This window comes from Mobula birostris, chromosome 24 (genome assembly GCF_030028105.1).
Source record: "Mobula birostris isolate sMobBir1 chromosome 24, sMobBir1.hap1, whole genome shotgun sequence".
NCBI classification, from domain to species: domain Eukaryota; kingdom Metazoa; phylum Chordata; class Chondrichthyes; order Myliobatiformes; family Myliobatidae; genus Mobula; species Mobula birostris.
In genome coordinates, this window is record NC_092393.1 from 63,886,347 (window position 1) to 63,907,450 (window position 21,104).

General features: G+C 46.4%; 2 protein-coding genes across 4 annotated transcripts in view; both read left to right on the forward strand.

Moving 5' to 3' along the window:
- Window positions 1-5,153, forward strand: part of LOC140187268 (uncharacterized) — a 102,456-nt gene extending 97,303 nt beyond the window's left edge. Inside the window, exon 20 of the mRNA XM_072242402.1 lies at window positions 4,734-5,153. Within this exon, the coding sequence (XP_072098503.1) occupies window positions 4,734-4,945 (212 nt within the window). The 3' untranslated portion in view covers window positions 4,946-5,153. The remainder of the gene's footprint in view (window positions 1-4,733) is intronic.
- A 7,532-nt stretch (window positions 5,154-12,685) lies between these two features.
- The window catches only part of rnf157 (ring finger protein 157), an 80,899-nt gene continuing 72,480 nt past the window's right edge, over window positions 12,686-21,104 (forward strand). The window contains exons 1-3 of one of the 3 annotated variants that reach the window (XM_072242233.1): window positions 12,686-12,859; window positions 16,767-16,885; window positions 17,761-17,849. In XM_072242233.1, coding sequence (XP_072098334.1) covers window positions 12,772-12,859; window positions 16,767-16,885; window positions 17,761-17,849 — 296 coding nt within the window. In that variant the 5' untranslated portion in view covers window positions 12,686-12,771. The remainder of the gene's footprint in view (window positions 12,860-16,766; window positions 16,886-17,760; window positions 17,850-21,104) is intronic. The other 2 variants (XM_072242234.1, XM_072242235.1) reach the window with 2 other exon arrangements.

Sequence of the window (21,104 nt, forward strand, 5' to 3'; positions counted from 1 at the left end):
AAATGCGGGCAAATGGGAGGAATTAGTTTAAATGGGAGTTTTTGTCGTTGTGGTCTGGTCGGGCCAAAGGGCCCTTTTCATAACTGAGTGACTAAGTACAGACCTTCTGGTGAAGGGTTCCAGGTACCATTGGGAGGGAGTTCCAGCATTTAGTGACAATGCAGGAGCAGAGGGATGGTGTCTGAATGCTCAGAGTAGAGGGAGAACCATTCAGAATGAAGATGAGGAGGAACCTCATTAGCCACAGGGGAGTGAATCTGTGGAGTTCATTGTCACGGACGGCTATGGAGGCCAAGTCATTGAGCATATGTAGAGCAGAGATTGGTTGGTTAGTCAGGATGTCTAAGGCTTTGGCTCAGAAGAGGCATTGGCTCTAGGTAAGGTTCTGTTAAAGTTCCCTTTTTTCTCTCTCCCAGGGAACTACATCTGCGTGGTGCATCCAGCTGCAGCTCCTTGAAGACCATGTTGGGAATCTGGAGCAGCAGCTGGATGACCTTTGGCTTGTGCAGGAGAGTGAGGAGATAATCGATCAGAGTTACAGGGAAGTAGTCACCTCTAAGTTGCAGAAGACGAGAGCTGGGGGACTGTCAGCAGAAATGGAAATGTGAAGAGGCAGGTAGTGCAGAGCACCCCTGTGGCCATTCCCCTCAAAAATAACAATACCGTTTTCGATACTGTTATGGGGGATGAGCTCCCAGGGGAATGCCACGGAGACTGAGCATGAGTCCATGGTGCAGAAGGTAAAGACAGAAGAAGGAAGTGGTACTGAGAGCAGCCAGATGTTTTGGTACATATTGGCACCAATGACATAGGAGGGAAAAGCATTGAGGTTCTGAACAGAGAATTTGGAGAGCTCAGCCGAAAGCTGAGGAGCAGGTCCCCCAGGATAGTTATTTCAGAATTGCTCCCTGTACCATGTGCTAGTGAAGGTAGAAACAGGATGATTTGGCAGATAAATGTGAGGCTGAGAAGGTGGTGCAGAGAGCAGGGCTGCAGGTTCTTGGATCATTGGGAATTTTTCTGGGGGAGGTATGACCTGTACAAAAGGGATGGGTTGCACCTGAACCCAAGGGGGACTAATATTCTTGCAGACAGGTTTCATAGAGCTGTTGGGGGGGGTTTAAAATAATTTAGCGGAGGGGTGGGAACCGAAATGAGGGGACTCAGGATAGGATGGATGGTAAAAAAAAAAGCAAAGATAGCATGCAGCCAGACTGTCAGGAAGGGCAGGCAGATGATAGGACAAAGTCATCCCGCTGGCTGCAATTATCAGTGCATTAGGGATGCAAAATCAAAAAGGATAGCAAATACAGTGCTCAAAGTGTTGTATCGCAACGCACAGAGTATAAGACATAAGGTGGATGATCTTGTTGGACTATTACAGGTTGCCAGATATGATGATGTGGCAATCACTGAATCGTGGCTGAAGGATGGTTCTAGTTGGGAGCTGAATGTCCAAGGTAACATATTATACTGGAGGGATAGGAAGGTAGGCAGAGGGGGTGGTGTGGCTCTACTGGTAAAGAATGGCATCGAATCAGTGGAAAGATGTGACATAGGATTGGAATATGTCGAATCCTTGTGGGTTGAGTTAAAAGGGTAAAAGGACCCCAATGGCAGTTATATACGGGCCTCCCAATCACATCCACTGGGATGTGGACCACAGATTACAAAAGGAAATAGAAAAAGTGTGTCAAAAGGGCAAAGTTATGATAGTTACGGAAGATTTTAACATGCAGGTTCATTGGAAAAATTAGATTGGTAATGGATCTCAAGACAATGAGTTTGTTGAATGCTTATGAGATGGCTTTTTAGAGCAGTTTGTCGTTGAGCCTACTAGGGGATCAGCTATACTGGATTGGGTGTTATGTAATGAACTGGAGGCAATTAGGGAGCTTAAGCTAAAAGAGCCCTTATGAGACAGTGATCACAATATGATTGAGTTCAACTTGAAATTTGATAGGGAGAAAGTAAAGTCTGATATACAGTAGCAGTATTTTGGTGGAGTAAGGGAAACTACAGTGGTATGCGAGAGGTATTGGCCAAGGTAAACTGGAAGGAGCTGCTGGCAGGGATGATAACAGAGCAGCAATGGTGTGCGTTTCTGGGAAAATTGAGGAAGGTGCAGGTCATGTGTATTCCAAGAACAAAGAGTTACTCAAATGGCAAAATAGTACAACCGTGGCTGACAAGGGAAGTCAAAACTAATGTAAAAGCAAAAGAGAGGGCATACAACAAAGCAAAAATTAGTGGGAAGATAGAGGATTGGAAAGATTTTAAAAACCTACAGAGAGCAACTAAAAGAATCATTAGAAGGGAAAAGATGAAACATGAAAACAAGCTAGCAAACAACATCAAAGTGGGTAGTAAAAGTATGTAAAAAATAAACGAGAGTTGAGAGTGCTAAAAAAATTGAGTCTGGAGAACTAATAATGGGGACTAGGTAATGGCAAATGAACTAAGTGAGTATTTAGCATCAGTCTTCTCTGTGGAAGACACTAGCAGTGTTCCAGATGTTGAAGACTGTGAGGGAAGAAAAGTGAGTGCAGTTACTATTACAAGGGAGAAGGTGCTCAAAAAGCTGAAAGACCTAAAGGTACATAAGTCACTTAGACCAGATGAACTGCTCACTGAGGTTGTAAAAGAGATAGTGGTAGAGATTGTGAAGGCACTTGTAATGATCTTTCAAAAATCATTGGACTCTGGCATGGTGCCTGAGGACTGGAAAATTACAAATGTCATTCCAGACTTGCAGAAAGGCAATTATAGACCAGTTAGCCTGACCTCAGTGGCTGGGAAGATGTTGGAGTCAATTGTTAAGCATGAAGTTATGGAGAACTTGGTGACACAGGACAAGATAGGACAAAGTCAGCATGGTTTTCTTCAGGGAAAATCTTGCCTGGCGAGCCTGTTAGAATTCTTTGAGGAGATTACAAGTAGGATAGATAAAGGGGACGTAGTGGAGGTTGTATATTTGGACCTTCAGAAGGCCTTTGACAAGGTGCCACACATGAGGCTGCTTACCAAGTTAAGAGCCCATGGTATTACAGGAAAAATGCTAACATGGTTAGAACATTGGCTGATTGGTAGGAGGCAGCAAGTGGGAATAAAAGGATCCTTTTCTGGTTGGCTGCCAGTGATTAGTGGTGTTCCGCAGGGGTCAGTGTTGGGACCGCTTCTACTTATGCTGTATATCAATGATTTAGATGATGGAATAGAAGGCTTTGGTGCCAAGTTTGCAGTTGATATGAAGATTGGTAGAGGGGCAGGTAGTGTTGAGGAAACAGGTAGTATGCAGAAGGACTTGGGCAAGAAAGTGGTAAATGAAATACAATGTTGGAAAATGCATGTTCAGGCCCTTTGGCAGTAGAAATAAATGTGCAGACTATTTCCTAAATGGGGAGAAAATCCAAAAATCTGAGATGCAAAGGGACTTGGGAGTCTTTGTGCAGAACACCCTAAAAGTTAACTTGCAGGTTGAGATGGTGGTGAGGAAGGCAAATGCAACGTTAGCATTCATTTCAAGAGGTCTAGAATACAAGAGCAGGGATGTGATGCTGAGGCTTTATAAGACACTGGTGAGGCCTCACCTTGAGTTTTATGAACAATTTTGGGCTTCTCATCTAGGAGAAGATGTGCTGGCATTGGAGAGGGTCCAGAGGAGGTTCACAAGGATGATTCCAGGAATGAAAGGGTTATCATACGAGAAACGTTTGATGGCACTGTGTCTGTACTCACTGGAATTCAGAAGGAAGAAGGGGGATCTCATTGAAACATTTCTAATGTTGAAGGGCCTGGACAGAGTAGATGTGAAAAGGATGTTTCCCATGGTGGGGGTCTCTAGGACAAGAGGGCACTGCCTCAGGGTAGAGGGGTGTCCATTTAAAACGGAAATGCGGAGAAATTGCTTTAGCCAGAGGGTGGTGAATTTGTGGAAATTGTTCCACAGGCAGCTGTGGAGGCCAGGTCGTTGGGTGTATTTATGGCAGAGATTGATAGGTTCTCGATTGGACATGGCATCAAAGGTTATGGGGAGAAGGCTGGGGAATGGGGTTGAGGAGGGGTAAAACAATCAACCATGATTGAATGATGGAGCAGGCCCAATGGGCCAAATGGCCTAATTCTGGTCCTATGTCTTATGGTCTCATAGTTATGGGGAGAAGGCAGGAGAATGCGGTTGAGGGGGATAATAAATCAGGAATTGTGGAATGGTGGAGCAGACTCAATGGACTGAATGGCTTAATTCTGCTCCTATGTCTGATGGTGAGTGGGAGTGGTAGGAGCTGTGGTTGGTGGTTTCCCCCAGGGGTTGAGGTGGGAGCTGGGGTCAGGAGGGGCTGCTGAGTCTGAGTCTGGGTGACTGTCTGTGGTGTGTTCTGCAGCCAGTGGGTGAAGGTGGTAGGAGGGTAGCGGAATGTAATTAAATGCCCATTAAATGCCATTTGTGCCCTTCTCCACAACTGTGGCCGGGGTTGTTCCAACAGCTGGGACCAAATCCCTCTCACGCTCACCCCATAGGTACTGGGTTCTCAGGTCAATCAGTAGTCAAAGGTCAGTCATTCCCCGACTCATAGAGGTCCTGTTCAGAAACCCCTTGGTCAAAGGTCAAAGGTCCATATCCCTGCAGTCAGAGGTCAGCTATTCCATGACCCAGGGACCAGTGAAAGGTTGGCTGTTCTGTGAGCTCACAGTCACAGGTCGTTCAGGAATGTGATTGTTTCTCCTGTGTTTAGGGTCAGCGGTGAACGAACGTGGTGCCCAGCTGGAGCGAAACTGCCGGTGTCCGGCCGAGCTGCTGACCTGTCCTTGCATTGATGGTCAAGCAGGGCCGGTCCAGCCTCGGTCCATCTCGTGTCCATCTCCGGAGCCGACAGCAGGAACAACGGGACCTGCCTTTCACCACAAGCCTGAGTTGCCAGCCCCTGCTGCACCCCTCAATGTTTAACTGTTGTAGAAATATATTGGAGATGATCTGTTCAATGGTCCACCTGTTCCTCAGTGTAGGGAGCATGGTGGGATGCACCAATATGTCACCGAGTGTCAGGAATGGTGGGAGGGGATGTTTCAGTGTGTCCAGGATGGTGAGGGGGCAGTGGGGGAGGTGATGTTACTCGGTATCGAGGGAGCAGTGGGAGGTGGATAGAGGGAGTGGGTTGGTGGGGACATCTCACTTTGGAGGGGTGACATTGCTCAGTGTGTCTAGGATGGTGGGGGGGGGGGAGAGAGTGAGAGATGTTCCCTGGCCAAACTGCTTACAGGTTGGGGTGCAGTTCAGAGCTGTACCACTGTACACTCCCTACACTCCCGGCCCATATCAAAGGGTGACTCTTCCAATAAGAACTTTGTCACCTACCCCTCACTCCCCCCCTCCGGGACCTCTGCAGCGGTTCCCCAGCCCCAGTTCTCCCTGCGTGAGAGGCTCTGGTCTGACATATCTCATCATCATGGCTCCGTCTGTCTAAGTAGACAATGGATGCTCCCATCTGGGGCGCAGACCTGGGCGATGAATATGGAGACCCTGGGCTGCCCAGACATCGAGATCCTCCTCTCGGCCTCGCGGATGTGGTCCAAAGGAATGCGAAGCAGTACACTTGGCATTAGCTTGGCTGCAGGAGCTGCTGGGAGGTGACTTTTTACGTCATCCAACCGCCTTAGGGGTTCCACTCCGGATTTGTGTAGGGTTTACTCCTCAGCCTTCTCTTCTCCCGAAGATACCCACAAGGCAGTGGGATCCATGACCCTGGATAGGGGCCCATACCGGGTACTGTCAGCCGGAGCCAGCTGAGCCCAGGACTCATGTGAGGCAGGGTCGTCATGCCCTGTAGTAGTGACATATGGAGCCACTACCCACTACCCACACTGACATATCTAGGTTTGCTGATACCGAGTGTGGGCTTGGTCACCAGGCTGGTTGTCCAATTGCCTACCTGGGCAGAGAGATTAAGCAGTGGGAAACTGGACAGTGGTGTGTTCAGAGGGAGAAAGGTCTCTGCGTACAGAGCACTGGAAGTTAACGTCTGAGGAAGGGGGGTGAGCTGGGCACAGCAGACCTGGAGCCGGCATTTCCCACCACCCTCTCCTGGCAGGGTCTCAGTGACAAATCTGAGCTGAGAAGTATCTTCACACAGAGATTCTCCACCCACAGCAAAAATGGAAGCTCAGTCACTGATTGACCGCCCCTACACTACGATTGCCAACAGTGAATGACTGTCCCCTACACCAAGTGGCCACCTAGGATACGAGTGACTGATTGTCCCTACATTGTGAGTTCTACTCTCGGCAAATCTTTGACTCTAGCCAAAGGTTCAACATCCCTGGTGAATTTTCCATCACATCTTCTCAATCGAAACTTCAGCCAAATTGATTCTGCACACTATCACTATTTACCACATGGACCTGTATGCACAACAATAAACTCTTTTTAACTGCACCCACTGTGTCTTTGTTGGATTTGTTTAGCTGGGGAATCTGAACATTCTATATGATGCTCCCTAATAAGCTGTCATTGTCAACGTTGATCAGTAACCTGTCTGTGTCCGTGTCCATCAGTGGCACGTCCATGCCTGTGTCCAGCGGGGGACCTGCTCCAAGCCAAGTTCTCAGGCAATGCCAGTGAGGCAGGTAAGTGGACGGGGGCTTGGTTGATGACAAACATGGACATTTTAGGAATCTGGCCATTGCAGTCAAGGCCAACATTTCTTACCTTTCCCTAACTGCCCCTTTGTGGCCGTCTGACTGGAGAAGGTGCTGGCAGTCAGGGAGTTAGAGACAGCACGGAAACGAGGCCTTCAGCCCATCTTCTCCATGGTAACATGTAATTCTGTCTCATCCCCTGTGGCAGCTGCATCACAGCCCTCCAGCCCCTCCAATCCATTTAATCATCCAAACTTCTCGTCAATGTTGAAATTGAACCCACATCCATCTCTTGTGCTGGCAGCTTGTTCCACACTCTCACCACCCTCTGAGTGAAGAAGCTCCCTTCAGGTTTCTCCTAAACATTTCACCTTTCACCCTTAACCCACGACCTCTAATTCTAAAAAAATCTTTTTATTAGTTTTCAAGTTCATAAACATAATAACAATAGTGATATAAAGAGATTGGAATTACATTATTGATAATAAACATATACAAGAGAAACTACAAATAGTAGAAGTGTAATAAACTTCCAAACTCTTGCTATAATTAATCATGAAGAGAAAAAAATAAAAAGAAAAAAAATCACAAAGAAAAACCCCAAAAACCCCCAAACAGAACAAACCAGGGCTGAACCAATATATCAGATTGAATACATTCATTAATGTCATCAACTCTGCTCCTCTATTCATATATTCTAAGTTAATAAAAGGATTCGGAGAAGGTCAAACTACATCATATGAAAATGTTGAGGCTTCCAAGTCTCTTCAAATTTAACTGAAGGATCAAAAATCAAAAATGATGTTTTCTAAATTTAAACACGATATAGTTTGAGAGAACCATTGAAATGTAGTAGGGGGATTGGTCTCTTTCCAATTCAATAAAATGGACCTTCTGGCCATTAATGTAACAAGTGCGATCATACGACAGGCTGAAGAGGATAAAGAGCTATGTTCCGTCATTGGCAAACCAAAAATTGCCATAATAGGATGGGGTTGTAAATCGAAAAGCAAAACTGTTGAAATGTTATCAAAGATATCTTTCCAAAATTTTTCCAAGAGAGGACAGGACCAGAACATATGAGTCAAAGCGGCCACCTCAGAGTGACATCTGTCACAAATTAGATTACGAGGACACGCAGTCCTCTTTTATTGTCATTTAGTAATGCATGCATTAAGAAGTGATACAATATTCCTCCGGTGTGATATCACAGAAACATAGGACAGACCAAGACTGAAAAGCTAACTAAAACCACATAATTATAACATATATTTACAACAGTGCAACAATACCATAACTTGATGAAGAACAGTCCATGGGCACAGTAAAAAGTTCAAAGTCTCTCGAAAGTCCCACATCTCACGCAGACGGGAGAAGGAAAAAAAAAACTCTCCCTGCCATGCCCGACCACAGTCCTACTCTGAGTCGTCCGAAAACTTCGAGCTCTGATCAGCCCTCCGACACTGAGCACCGAGCACCATCTCTGCCGAACGCTTCGACCTCAGCCTCGGTCGCCAGCAGCAGGCAAAACCGGGGATTTTAGGGCCTTCCCTCTGGAGATTCTTGATTGCACAGTAGCAGCGGCAGCGAACTGGGCATTTCAGAAATTTCTCCAGATGTTCCTCTGTGCTTCTCACGTCTGTCTCCTTCAAATAGGATTTATATGGGAGTAAGAATGAGCTAGTTTATCTTTAGACATGTGGGCCCTATGCACTACCTTAAATTGTATCAGCGGATGTTTAGCACGTATAGAGGAAGGGCTAACTAATTGAAAAATTTTCTCCCATTTCTCTATAGATAGGGAAAAATTGAAGTTCCCTTTCCCATTCATTTTTAATTTTATCAGATATACCTGGCTGTATTTTCATAATTATATCATAAATAGTTGTTATTAATCCCTTCTGATAAGGATTTAAGCCTAAAATTTTTTCTGTGATATCAGTTGGGTATGAAATCGGAAATGCAGACAGCATGGTATTTAAAAAGTTGCTTATTTGTAAATATCTAAAAAAAATAGGATCTGGGCAAGTTATATTTATTAGACAACTGTTCAAAAGACATGAAACAGTCACGGAAATGGAAACATGTTCTACTCTTCATTTTCCGTATCAAACAGGCTTGATCCATAACAGGGGGTTGGAAAAAAATTCCATATAATAGGGCTTGATAATATAAATTTGTTCAAACCAAAAACTTTACGAAATTGGAACTATATTTGTAATGTGTGTTTAATTATTGGATTAACCATTTGTTTATTCAATTTAGAAAACATAAGGGGCAGTGAAGATCCTAAAATAGAAACTAATGAAAACCTTGTACAGAGTAATTTTCGAGGTTTACTCATTGTGGACTTGGAATTATATCCCAATCTTGTGTCCAAAATATTAAATATGGAATATTAATTGTCTGGTAATAGAATATTAAGTTCGGCAATGCTAAACCACCATCTTTCTAAGACTTCTGTAGATATTTTTTACTTAACCTAGGATTTTTATTCTGCCATATATGAGGAAATTTTAGAATCAGTAGTATCAAAAAAAGATTTAGGATTAAAAATTGGTACTGCTTGAAATAGGTAGAATAATCATTTTAATAGCATTGATTCAGCCAATCAGTGATAGAGACGATGGGGACCATTTAGTAAGCAATTGTTTAACCTGACTAACTAACGGTAAAAAGTTGAGCTTGAGTAAGTCCTTATGTGTCTCAGCAATTTTAACTCCCAAATAAGTAAAATAGTCAGTAATCAATCTAAGAGATGAACATCTAGAAATGGGAGCCTGCATATTTAATGGAAAAAGTTCACTCTTGCTAAGATTCAGTTTATAACCAGAAAAACTATTAAACTGAGCAAGCAAAGATAATATTGCCGGAATGGATTTCTGAGGGTTAGAAATATATAATAGTAAATCATCTGCATATAGTGATAATTTATGTATCTCATTCCCACAGGTAATACCAAATATATTAGGAGAGGGACGAATAGCAGTAGCTAATGGCTCCAGGGAAATATCGAATAATAATGGATTAAGAGGGCAACCCTGCCTAGTACCACGGAATAACTGAAAAAAGGGAGATCTTTGATTATTGGTAAATACTGAAGCCAACGGGGTAAGGTGTATCAATTTAATCCAAGATATAAATATCGGATTAAAATTGAATTTCTCAAGCGTATTAAACAGATATGACCATTCGACTCTATCAAAAGCTTTCTCAGCATCCAATGAGATAACGCATTCTGGAGTTCTAGGTGAAGAAGTATAAACAATATTCATTAATCTAATATTGAAGAAGGAGTAATGATTTTTAATAAATCCAATCTGATCAACAGAAATAATTTGAGGCAATACATTCTCCAGTCTCGTTGCCAATATTTTAGAAAAAATCTTAGAATCCACATTCAGCGTAGATATAGGCCTGTAAGATGCACATTCAGTAGGATCCTTATCTTTTTTAAGAATTAGGGAAATAGAAGCTCGATAAAAAGATTGTGGTAATTTACGTATAGATACTGCATCCTTAAAGATTCTACATAACCAAGGAGAAAGTATAGTAGAAAAGGCTTTAAAAAATTCTACTGTATAACTGTCTGGACCAGGTGCTTTACCTGAATTCATCGAGGAAATAGCATTCTTTATTTCTTCAACCGTAATAGGTACATCTAATTTTAAATGTTCATTGGGTGGTAATTTTGGAATATTCGCATTATAGTGGAATCATCAGGAAATTCAGGTTGGTATAAAGAAGTATAAAATTCTTGAAAGGATTTATTTATCTCATTATGATCAACTGTCAGAGTACCATCTTTTTTACGAATCTTAACAATCTGGCGTTTAACCGAAGCCGATTTCAGTTGATTAGCCAGTAGTTTCCCAGTTTTATCACCACGTGTATAGAATTGACTCCTAGTTTCAATTAATTGATTTTCAATCGAAGATGATAGTAATAGACTATGTTCCATTTGAAGTTCGACTCTCTCTTTAGAAAGCTCCTGATTAGGAGCAATAGAATATTTCTTGTCAATTTCTTTGATCTTGTCAACCAGTTTAAGTATTTCATTATCAGTTCGCTTTTTCAATCCAGCAGAATATGAAATGATTTGTCCATGAATATATGCTTTAAAAGTATCCCATAGTACCCCGCTGGAAATTTCCTCCGTAAAATTCATTTTGAAAAAAAAATCAATCCGTTCCACAATAAAATTAACAAAATCCGAATTCTGAAGCCAAGTGGTATTAAATCGCCATTGTCTAGTACTAGAAGATGTATCCATTGACTTAATAGATAGTTTCAATGGTGCATGATCGGAAACAGCAATGGAATCATATTTGCAGTCAACAACAAGTGGAATTAATTCAGAGTCAATAAGAAAGTAATCCATTCTAGAATAATGATGATATACATGTGAAAAGAATGAGAACTCTTTATCGTAGGGGTATAAGAATCTCCAAATTTCTGAAGTTCTCGTACTCAATACTTTGATTTATGAAGATGTTACACTTTATTCTGCATTGTTTTGTTTGACCTCAATGCAGTGTGTACTGAATTGATGGGCACGAGAAGTATGCAAGCCAACTGTGTCTTGGTACATGTGCCACTAATAAAGCAATTCCATTTCTATCCATGTCCTATCCATCTGTCCATAAACATTGTAATTATGAATCTCATCAACCTGAAATGTTAACTGTGATTCTCTCCTCCCAGCCACTGCCTGACGTACTGACTAATTCTGACACCTCTGCAATATTCCCTTCTATAATCTGTTGGGGAAGAGGTTGGCAGACATTGGCTCTAACTTGGCAGAAGTGGTGGGAGGTAGAATGGGCTGGTATTGCAGGCCCTCCTTCAGGCCAGCCCAGCCCCTGCTGTGTCTCTGTGGGTCAGGGTGTTCTCAGAGTGGGGTGGTCAGTTGGATGCTGGCTCTGGCCACAGTTTGGGGGAACTTGACCAATGCTTGTTCTCTCTGTGTCAGTAGGTGGGGGAATGCGTTGGTGCAGAGGGGAAGGACCATCATGTGGTCTGCTGGGAGAGGCAGCTGAACACAGTTCCGGCACACGTAGTCACCGGAAACTCCGGCAACTTCCCACATTCCTCAGGACAAGCCTGGTGCAGGTCTGACCTCACCTGTCAACTCACCGTTTGACGAGGATAAGCAGTAGGAAACTGTTGTCACTATTAATCTACTCTGCCTGAACAGTTTAAAGTAATCTAAAATAGTTCCTGTCAGGCAGGAGATACAAAAGCCCGAAAGCACGTCCCACCAGGCTTAAGGACAGCTTTTATCCCGCTGTGTTATCCTGATCTTGGCAAGCGTAGAACCGGCTACCATCATCAACCCGTTGTTATCAGGCTCTTGTACGGTAACCATACAACAATTACAGCACGGAAACAGGCCATCTCGTCCTTCTAGTCGGTGCCGAACTGTTGGCCTCACAATCTAACTCTATCATTTACTTGCCCTCCACTTTATCTGTGATTTACACTTTATTGTACATTCTGTTAGCGGTTTATTTTGTTCTACCTCGATCCACCGTGTAACGATCTGATCAACATGACCAGTATGCAAAACAAGTTTTTCACTATATCTCGGTGACAATAATAAACCAACGATAGAGGAAAGGCTATGGGTGTCACCTTGTCTAACCTGGTCCTCTGGAGCCAAAGCCTCAGAGACCCACCGCCAATGTGGCACCTGCTGTCCACACTTGCCGTTTTAACATCATCTCGCTCTAGCTCCTGCACAGTGAGAAACCTCATCTCGGAGCAGAAATGGCCCTCCTCTCTCCAGGGAACGGCTCTCTCTCTATCCCGACCCGGGAACGTTACTCTACTCCGGCCGCATTGTATCTCATTGCCTGCGTTTCTCTGCATCGCTGCAGTGATGCCGATGCTAAATCTGATTATGCATCACTGCTGCCCTCTCACTGCATTTCTGCCGCATGCACTGGCCGCGATGCATCAGCAGCGTGGCTACTCACAGCCGCCGGGATCCGACCTTGCGGGGACTCCCCTCGAGCCGGCCGGCCGGTCACGTAAATTCGGAGGCGCGCGGCAGCCACGGGCGCGGGAACGCGCACTGTCCGGCGGAGCGGCGGTCGGCGGAAGGCGGAAGGCGGAAGGCGGAAGGCCCGGTCCGCAATGGGGGCTCTGAACAGCCGACGGGACGCGGCGGTGGAGGAGCTGGACATCCCGGCCGGCGCTGTGTACCGGTACCCGCCCAAATCCGGTGAGGAGAGCGGGGAAAGGAGAGGGCGTGGATACCGCTATCCCGTAATCCGGGGGTGGGGGAGTCCTGGACGATCGGTCACATTGTCACTGATAACTGTCTGAGAGATCGGTTCACCCACCGAGGAGGGCTGAGTGGAACTGAACTCGGGGCAACATCAGTGAGCGCCCCGCTGCTGACTGTCTGATGGACGGAAGGTCATTGGTGGGACAGCTGAGGGGACTGGGCCCAGGTCATTGCCCCGAGGAACCCCCACACTGAGGATCCCCAGGTCACTGCCCCGATGAGCCCCCACACTGAGGATCTCAGGTCACTGACCCGATGAACCCCCATACTGAGGATCCCCAGGTCACTGCCCCGATGAGCCCCCACACTGAGGAACCCCCCACACTGAGGATCTCGGGTCACTGCCCCGATGAGCCCCCACACTGAGGATCCCCAGGTCACTGCCCCGGGGAGTGAACACATGTTGGTCAGCCTGTCCATTACCTGTCCATGTTGTGAGTCTGTCCCATTAGTTTGCGTGTCCATCCACACAAGAGGGTGAGGGCCATGTCCTCCCTCTGTGGGACTGTGTTGTGGTCATATCCAATGGATGCTGTGGGTGGCAGTACCTGATACAGGGAGGCCAGTCCACACTGGCTCAGTTCTTGTTTTCCTCACTCTCCAGCGGCTCCCTCAGGGTGGGCCAGCTGCCTCAGTGAGGGGGTTACTGAGCCCTTTCCTGTTGGGACACTGCCGTCCCCACCCGGAGGATGTTGAGTCCCTGCAGCTCCCAGTGTTTCTGCACCATGCTGAACTGTCCTGTTGTAGGATAGGCTGAGGACCCTGTGGGACCTGCTCCCACCTGCACACCATGGTGCCAACCCTCATCAGTGTGTCTGGGGCTGGTAGGACTGGTTGTCCCAGGGTGATGATGGAAGAGTCTGTCAGTCCCAGCATGTCTGGCTGCCACTGCCCAGACGTCTGCAGAGTTGATGGGATGGGGCCAATGTCCGCCTTCGGTCTGGGCTGAAAGCGCTGCCCTGCAGAGGGACTTGGTGTGGAGTGGAGCTGGGAATGGGCATGGAGATAGCTGTGATTCTTGAAGGTCGGCCACGCAGCCCCTTGTCCAGCACTGCTAGCTGTGAGATCATAGAGATAGAAACACAGAAACCCTACAGCACAATACAGGCCCTTCGGTCCACAAAGCTGTGCCGAACATGTACTTACTTTAGCAATTACCTAGGGTTACCCATAGCCCTCTACTTTTCTAACCTCCATGTACCTACCCAGGAGTCTCTTAAAAGACCCTATCACATCTGCCTCCACCAATGTTGCTTGCAGCTAATTCCACACACTCACCACTCTCTGCGTAAAAAATTTACCTCTGTCACCTCCTCTGTACCTACTTTGTCGTTAGGTCGCATCTGGAATTTCCAGTTGGCAGACAATTTCCCTCCATGCTGCTCTGACATATTGGGAAATCATGTTTGTGGCAGGTTACTGCAGTGCTTTGCCTTTGCCTTCTGCTGAGTGAGCTTAAAGAGATCACCACCTCTTGCAGTGGATGGCCAGGACGTCTAAGTGCTTTGTCGTGCTCTTAGCACTCCACCAATGCCTGCTGGCCTGCCTTCTTGACCGTTGGACCATTAATTGGTCCCTTCCGCTCAATCCGCCATGGCCAGACTTCACACGCTGGGACAGGCAGATCCCCTACCTCACCGAGGGTCGAGGACCCGTCGGCTACCCTCACTAGGTTTGGCCCGTCTGCTGAGACGGTTTACTGGGGTGTGGCCGCTGCGCGTGTTATAGCTACTTGGAGCCACAGGTGAGAGCTGAGCGCCAGGTAGGGACCAAAGGTGGACAAGCTGCCCTGAAAAGGGCAGAGCAGGGCCCCCACCAGAGACACCCTCCTTAGATACCCCATACACCCTTGTACCTACTTCCAAGCACCTTAAAACCATGCCCTCTGTGTTAGCCATTTCAGCCTTGGGAAAAAGCCTCTGACTATTCACAAAATCAATTCCTCTCATCATCTTATACACCTCTATCAGGTCACCTCTTATCCAATGCCACTCCCTCTGATTCTCCACACTGCCAAGAGTCTTACCATTAATACTATATTCTGCCATCATATTTGACCTACCAAAATGAACCACCTCACACTTATCTGGGTTGAATTCCATCTGCCACTTCTCAGCCCAGTTTTGCATCCTATCGATGTCCCGCTGTAACCTGTGACAGCCCTCCACACTATCCACAACACCCCCAACCTTTGTGTCATCAGCAAATTTACTAACCCATCCCTCCACTTCCTCATCCAGGTCATTTATAAAAATCACAAAGACAAGGGGTCCCAGAACAGATCCCTGAGGCATAGCTGGTGACTGGCCTCCATGCAGAATATGACCCGTCTACAACCACTCTTTGCCTTCTGTGGGCAAGCCAGTTCTGGATCCACAAAGCAAGGTGCCCTTGGATCCCATACCTCCTTACTTTCTCAATAAGCCTTGCATGGAGTACCTTGTCAAATGCCTTGCTGAAATCCATATACACTGCATCTTCTGCTCTACTTCCATCAATGTGTTTAGTCACATCCTCAAAAAATTCAATCAGGCTCGTAAGGCACAACCTGCCTTTGACAAAGCCATGCTGACTATTCCTGATCATATTTTGCCTCTCCAAATGTTCATAAATCCTGCTTCTCAAGATCTTCTCCATCAACTTACAACCACTGAAGTAAGACTCACTGGTCTATAATTTCCTGAGCTATCTGTACTCCATTTTTGAATAAGGGAACAACATCTGCAATCCTCCAGTCCTCCGGAAGCTCTCCCATCCCTACTGATGATGCAAGGATCAGCAATCTTTTGCCTCAGTGCCACTTTTCCTCTCTGAACTCATTTCCTGTAAGTCTCCTGTGTGCTATCACTGAATGAGGAACCTCCTCCCGCCCCACCTGTTCGGTTCCTATATAAACACAGATGGGAAAAAAATCCATTTAAGACTTCCCACATCTCTTTCAGCTCCATACGTAGATGACCATGCTGATCTTCCAGAGAACCAATTTTGTTTCTCTTCATATATCTGTGATTTTCCTGTTTACCTTGTCTGCAAGAGCAACCTCATGCTTTCTTTTAGCTCTCCCGATTTCCCTCTCAAGTGTTCCCTTGCATTTCTTATACTCCTCAGGTACCTCATTTATACCTGTTATGCACATCCTTCTTCTTAACCAGGGCCTCAAGATCTATCAAAAACCAAGGTTCCCTAAACCGGTTATCCTTGCATTTTATTCTGACAGGAACATACAAGCTCAAAATTTCACTTTTGAAGGCCTCTCTCTCAGCATTACAATAGAATTTATGAAAAACTCTACATAAACAAGGAGTGACAAGTGTGAACATAAGTTGTAAAGGGAACTTGGGAGTGAGTATGTAGGTTGTAGAGTGACCAAGCTATTTGATAAGGACAGGACGGTGAATGTCGTTTACGTGGACTTCAGCAAGGTCTTTGACTGGTGCAGAAGTTAGATCAGTGCGATCCAGAGCAAGATGGCCAATTAGATACACAACTGGTTTGGTGGAAGGTGCCAGAAGATGCAGGGGTTGGGGTGGGATGTTGGTCACTCTTCTCCCCTCTCTCTTCTCTCTCTCCACCCCTTTCTCTGCCTGTTTCTTACCCACACTCTGATCTGGTCAGTTCCATTGTAACTATCAAGGCAGTTACATCGTTGGGGTATCAGGCTGGCCTACGATATCAGGTTGAGGGTCAGTGGTTCTCAGTGCAGTCAGGGATCCCAGGCTACAATGTAACTGACCACAGGTTTCTAATCGTTCAGACAACATAGTAGAGCAGAGTTGGTGACAACACTTAAGGCCATTCGACCTCTGGCCCTGACCTGGACCCTTTTCTCTCACTCTGCCAGGGAACTACTTTGCTAGCCATTTCATCATGGGAGGACAGACGTTTGACTCTGCTCAGCCTGAGGGATTCCTGTTTGGGGAGAACTCTGACCTCAACTTCTTGGGAGCTCGGCCGGTCACTGTATGTACTCTACTTCTGACTTCCCTGCGGACTGAGATTGCTGGGCGGCAGCCAGGCAGGAATGTTTCAGGTCCGGGTTTCGGGGGGAAAGGCAGCAGACATCTGTGCATAGTCGTCCTCTCTGTGCTGACCCATCTGTACTCATTCAGCACCTGGTCTGCACTGTTCCTGTCTGCTCTGTATCACGTGTTCAGTGACAGGAGGCCCTGCACCAGTGTATTCTCACCCAGTGCACTATGCCACTGTCCACTGGCCAATTCACACGTGTTCAGTGACAGGAGGTCCTGCACCAGTGTGTAATTGCCCAGTGCACTCTGTGCTAGTGTGCTTGGAGCCAGTGCTTATAGGCAAGGCCCCCCACCCCCCCAGTGTGTGTGAGGGTCACCCTTGGTATGTTGAGCAGTTGCTCAAGCAGCAGGACCCTTGGGGGGGGGCTGTAACCATGGTAAAATTGCCTACGGTGGGAGGTGTGAAAGGGTTGGTCACTGGGCTACTGCAGGTTACAAGCGGACTCCTCCTGGCTCCCTGTGATGGCCTCACATCTGTGGTGACTGAGAGTCAAGGTTAGCCCACCTATGGGTGCTAGGAGATTGATGACCAGGTTACCCTGGTAACAAAGCCTTGATAGACGGACACAACTGTAGAATAAAAAGCTGGGATCCTTGATGCCCTCTATCACCCCCTGCCTCTGAGAGAAAGCTAGCAGCAGTGGGTTAGAGGAGGGGGGTGAGTGGGAGTTGGAGGGCTGAGGGAGGCAGCTCCCCCTTGGGGGTGGATGGTATGTCGTGAGGGAAGGACCTGGTGGGGGTGGGTGATGGGGTGAGCAGTTACCCATTCCCCTGGACTGATGCTGGCGTTCTGTGCTCCACCCACAGTTCCCATACGCTGCTCCCCCACCTCAGGAGCCGGTGAAAACCTTGCGGAGTCTGATCTCCATTCGGAAGGACACGCTGAGACTGGTGAGGTAAGTCTGAATCACTTCCAACTCCCAACAGCAATGCAGGCTGAGGGCATGAGAGGGTGGCCACACAATTATCCAGAATGGGAGCAGGACATTTGGCCAGTCAAGTCCACACTGACCAGTAGGCGGCCACATCATTAATCCCACCATCTCTCCACCCCCAGTGCCTGCCTAGGCTGGGCGTGGCCAGACACGTGATCCTGCCCCCAGCAGTGTGTTCCAGCTAATCACCACCCTCTGGCGAGGAAAGTCCCTCTCAGATCCTCAGTACACCTCTTTCCACTCACCCTAAACCTACGATCTCTGGCATTAACAACCTCTGTCAGTTAGTCCTGACGAAGGGTCTCGGCCTGAAACGTCGACTGCGCCTCTTCCTACAGATGCTGCCTGGCCTGCTGCGTTCACCAGCAACTTTGATGTGTGTTGCTCTGACAGACTGCCCTATTTATACTCCTTCCTAATGTACAAACGTACATACCACCGCGAGGTTCTTCTCGCCCCCTAATCATGTCTGGTCCAGGGAAAGTAGAGCTAACTATTCCAGTCTCTCCTCATAACGGAAATGGTTCATCGCAGTCAGGCAACGTCCTGGTGAAACTCCTCTGCACCCTCTCCAACACTTTCAATCCTTGCTAGAGTGTACTGATCAGAACTGTACACAGAACTCCCGCTGAGGTCCGACCAAAGTTTTATAAAATTGGCACATAACTTCCCTGCTCTTATGTTCAATATCCTGATTAACAAAGGCCATTATCTCATATGCTGCCTTAACCACATTTGCTACTTTGCCAACTTCAAGGATCTTGGGATTTGCACAGCAAGGCCCCTCTGTTCCTCAGTGCTCTTTGTCTCCTGGAATATATCCTGGCCTTTTTATTACTCCCAAAATACTATATATCACCTCACATTTATTAGGATTAAACTGTCAGTTCCTAGCCCATTTCACCTCACAATTAAACTCTATCTGCCATTTCATCAACATAACAACTTCAGCCCAATGGCTCAGACACCCACCATCAAGAGGCTGGTCATAGCACACATCAGCACATACAGCAACTTTGATGTGCGTTGCTTGAATTTCCAGCATCTGCAGAACTCCTGTTGTTTGGTTGCACATATCAGCTCCAGCTTTCCATCCAACCTCAACCTGCAATTAATGTACCACAGAAACAGAACACCATCTCCTTGGCGCCGTACTCATCTCTGGAGCATTTGGACAGTAAAAGGGCACCTATTGTTTATGACCATATTTAATATTATAATTCCAAGCAAACTCATCACCAAACTCCAGACCCTGGGAGGCAACACCTCCCGCTGCAACTGAATACTTGACTTCCTGACCGACACATTACAACTGGTAATCAACAGCAACACCTCTACTGCAGTTATTTTTAACACAGATGCACCATAAAGTTCAAAGTAAATTTATTATCTGAGTACATGAAACCCCGCTGGTTTTCTTGACTACGTAAGTCTGGGGAAGACACACTCTGGTCCAGCCAGACCCGTGAGATTGAAAGGCTGTCACACCCCAACCCCTGGTTGGTCTGGATACTGTGTAATTTGCTACCCTGTTACAACTCAGTGCCACAAAATAACACACAGCACACCGCATATGATTAAAGGAATTATATTTATGAATCTTAACTAAATGGTAAGTAAAGAAAAGAAAGAAAAAACGAAAAGGGCCCATTATAATTAAACAGTCAAATGTGCACCAGTTGGAGCTCAATTCACCGATCCTCAGTCGATCTTAGTGCCTGGTTCCATCGAGTCACGATCTCCTCACTGGGTCATATCCTACGTTCAATTCTCTCCAGCATCTTCTCTCTCTTCATCTCACACTGAACAAAAGACCCAGCTCATATTTGAAAGCTCCAGTTGTCTCTAACCATAACCCAAACACTGCTTCTACAGAAAGACCATTACATTAGCAGTGAAACCTTTCCCAGGGTGTTGCACTCTCCCTCCATCAAAATTAGTCATGTCCTCGTGACATTGAGATAATTTGTCACCCCTTCACACACAGCACAAAGTCCAACCCAGGTGTATTTGGCAGTGACAGAGCTCAGCAAGGAGTAGGTGCCACACTCTGCTCCCCGGGTGCAACATAGGCCAGTCTGCCTGGGGGTTTCCTTAACTCTTTGGGACGTTCTTACCCCATCATCTACTTCTTCAGCTTCAGACTCTCCCTGGGCTCTTTCCTGTCTATCTGGGGAGGCTGCTGCCTGTCCATTACTCGTGCCTCCTGACAATCAGGTCCCCTTGTCATGTGGCTGAGCTCACCCTCGTGCCCAGTTACCTTAGAGTCCAGCCTCCCATAAATTTCTAACCGCAAACCTGCCTGTCCACTGCCGGTTCCTCCTATTTCACCCACCTCAGTGTGCGAAGGGATGGGAATCTTTTCATCAGTTATTGGGGAGTTTGTGAAGGGCAGCATATATCACACCCCTATTTCGTCATCCTCCGAGTCCTATCATATTTAGGGGTGAGGACTGGTCTGATATTTCCTGCTGCTGGTCCTTCGGTTCACCCATATCTTCTTTTCCGTCTTGTTTTACGGCGGTTGGCACCCAGCTTATTGGTGCATTACCACCACCTTCTGCTCCAGAGTGTGCAATAGACGTACATTCTAAATCCCTTCATCCAATCTCTCTCTCTCTCACACACACACCCCGGAACCTACACTTTATCCTCCCATCTTTGGCCATCCTAGTACCCTCTTCCTGCTTATCCATCATATCCTATAAAAAACCCCCGTACTCCTTAAGAAAGCTAAAAATACCCGGACCTGTGCTCTCTCACCCATGCCCAACAACCCTTTTAATGTGAATTCCTGCACCCCCAATTCCCTTAGATTAATTCTCATCATCTCTCTCTGTATCCCATACTTCCTGCAGCTCAGAACTACATGTTCTACTGACTCCTCTTCCTGACATTCCTCACACAATCCTGTCTGGTGTTTCCCTAGTATTTTCAATGTTTTGTTTAATGCACAGTGCCCCAGCCTTAACCTAGTCCACACAGTCTCCTCTCTTCTGTATCTACTACCTACCCTAGTACCTGCAACACTCTTTTGTATTTGAGGAAGGATATACTGGCTTTGGAGGCAGAGCAGAGGAGGTTCACCAGGTTGATTCCAGAGACGAAGGGGTTAACCTACGAGGAGAGATTGAGTTGCCTGGGACTATACTCTCTGGAATTCAGAAGAATGAGAGGGGATCTTATAGAAACATACAAAATTCACGCACGTCACCT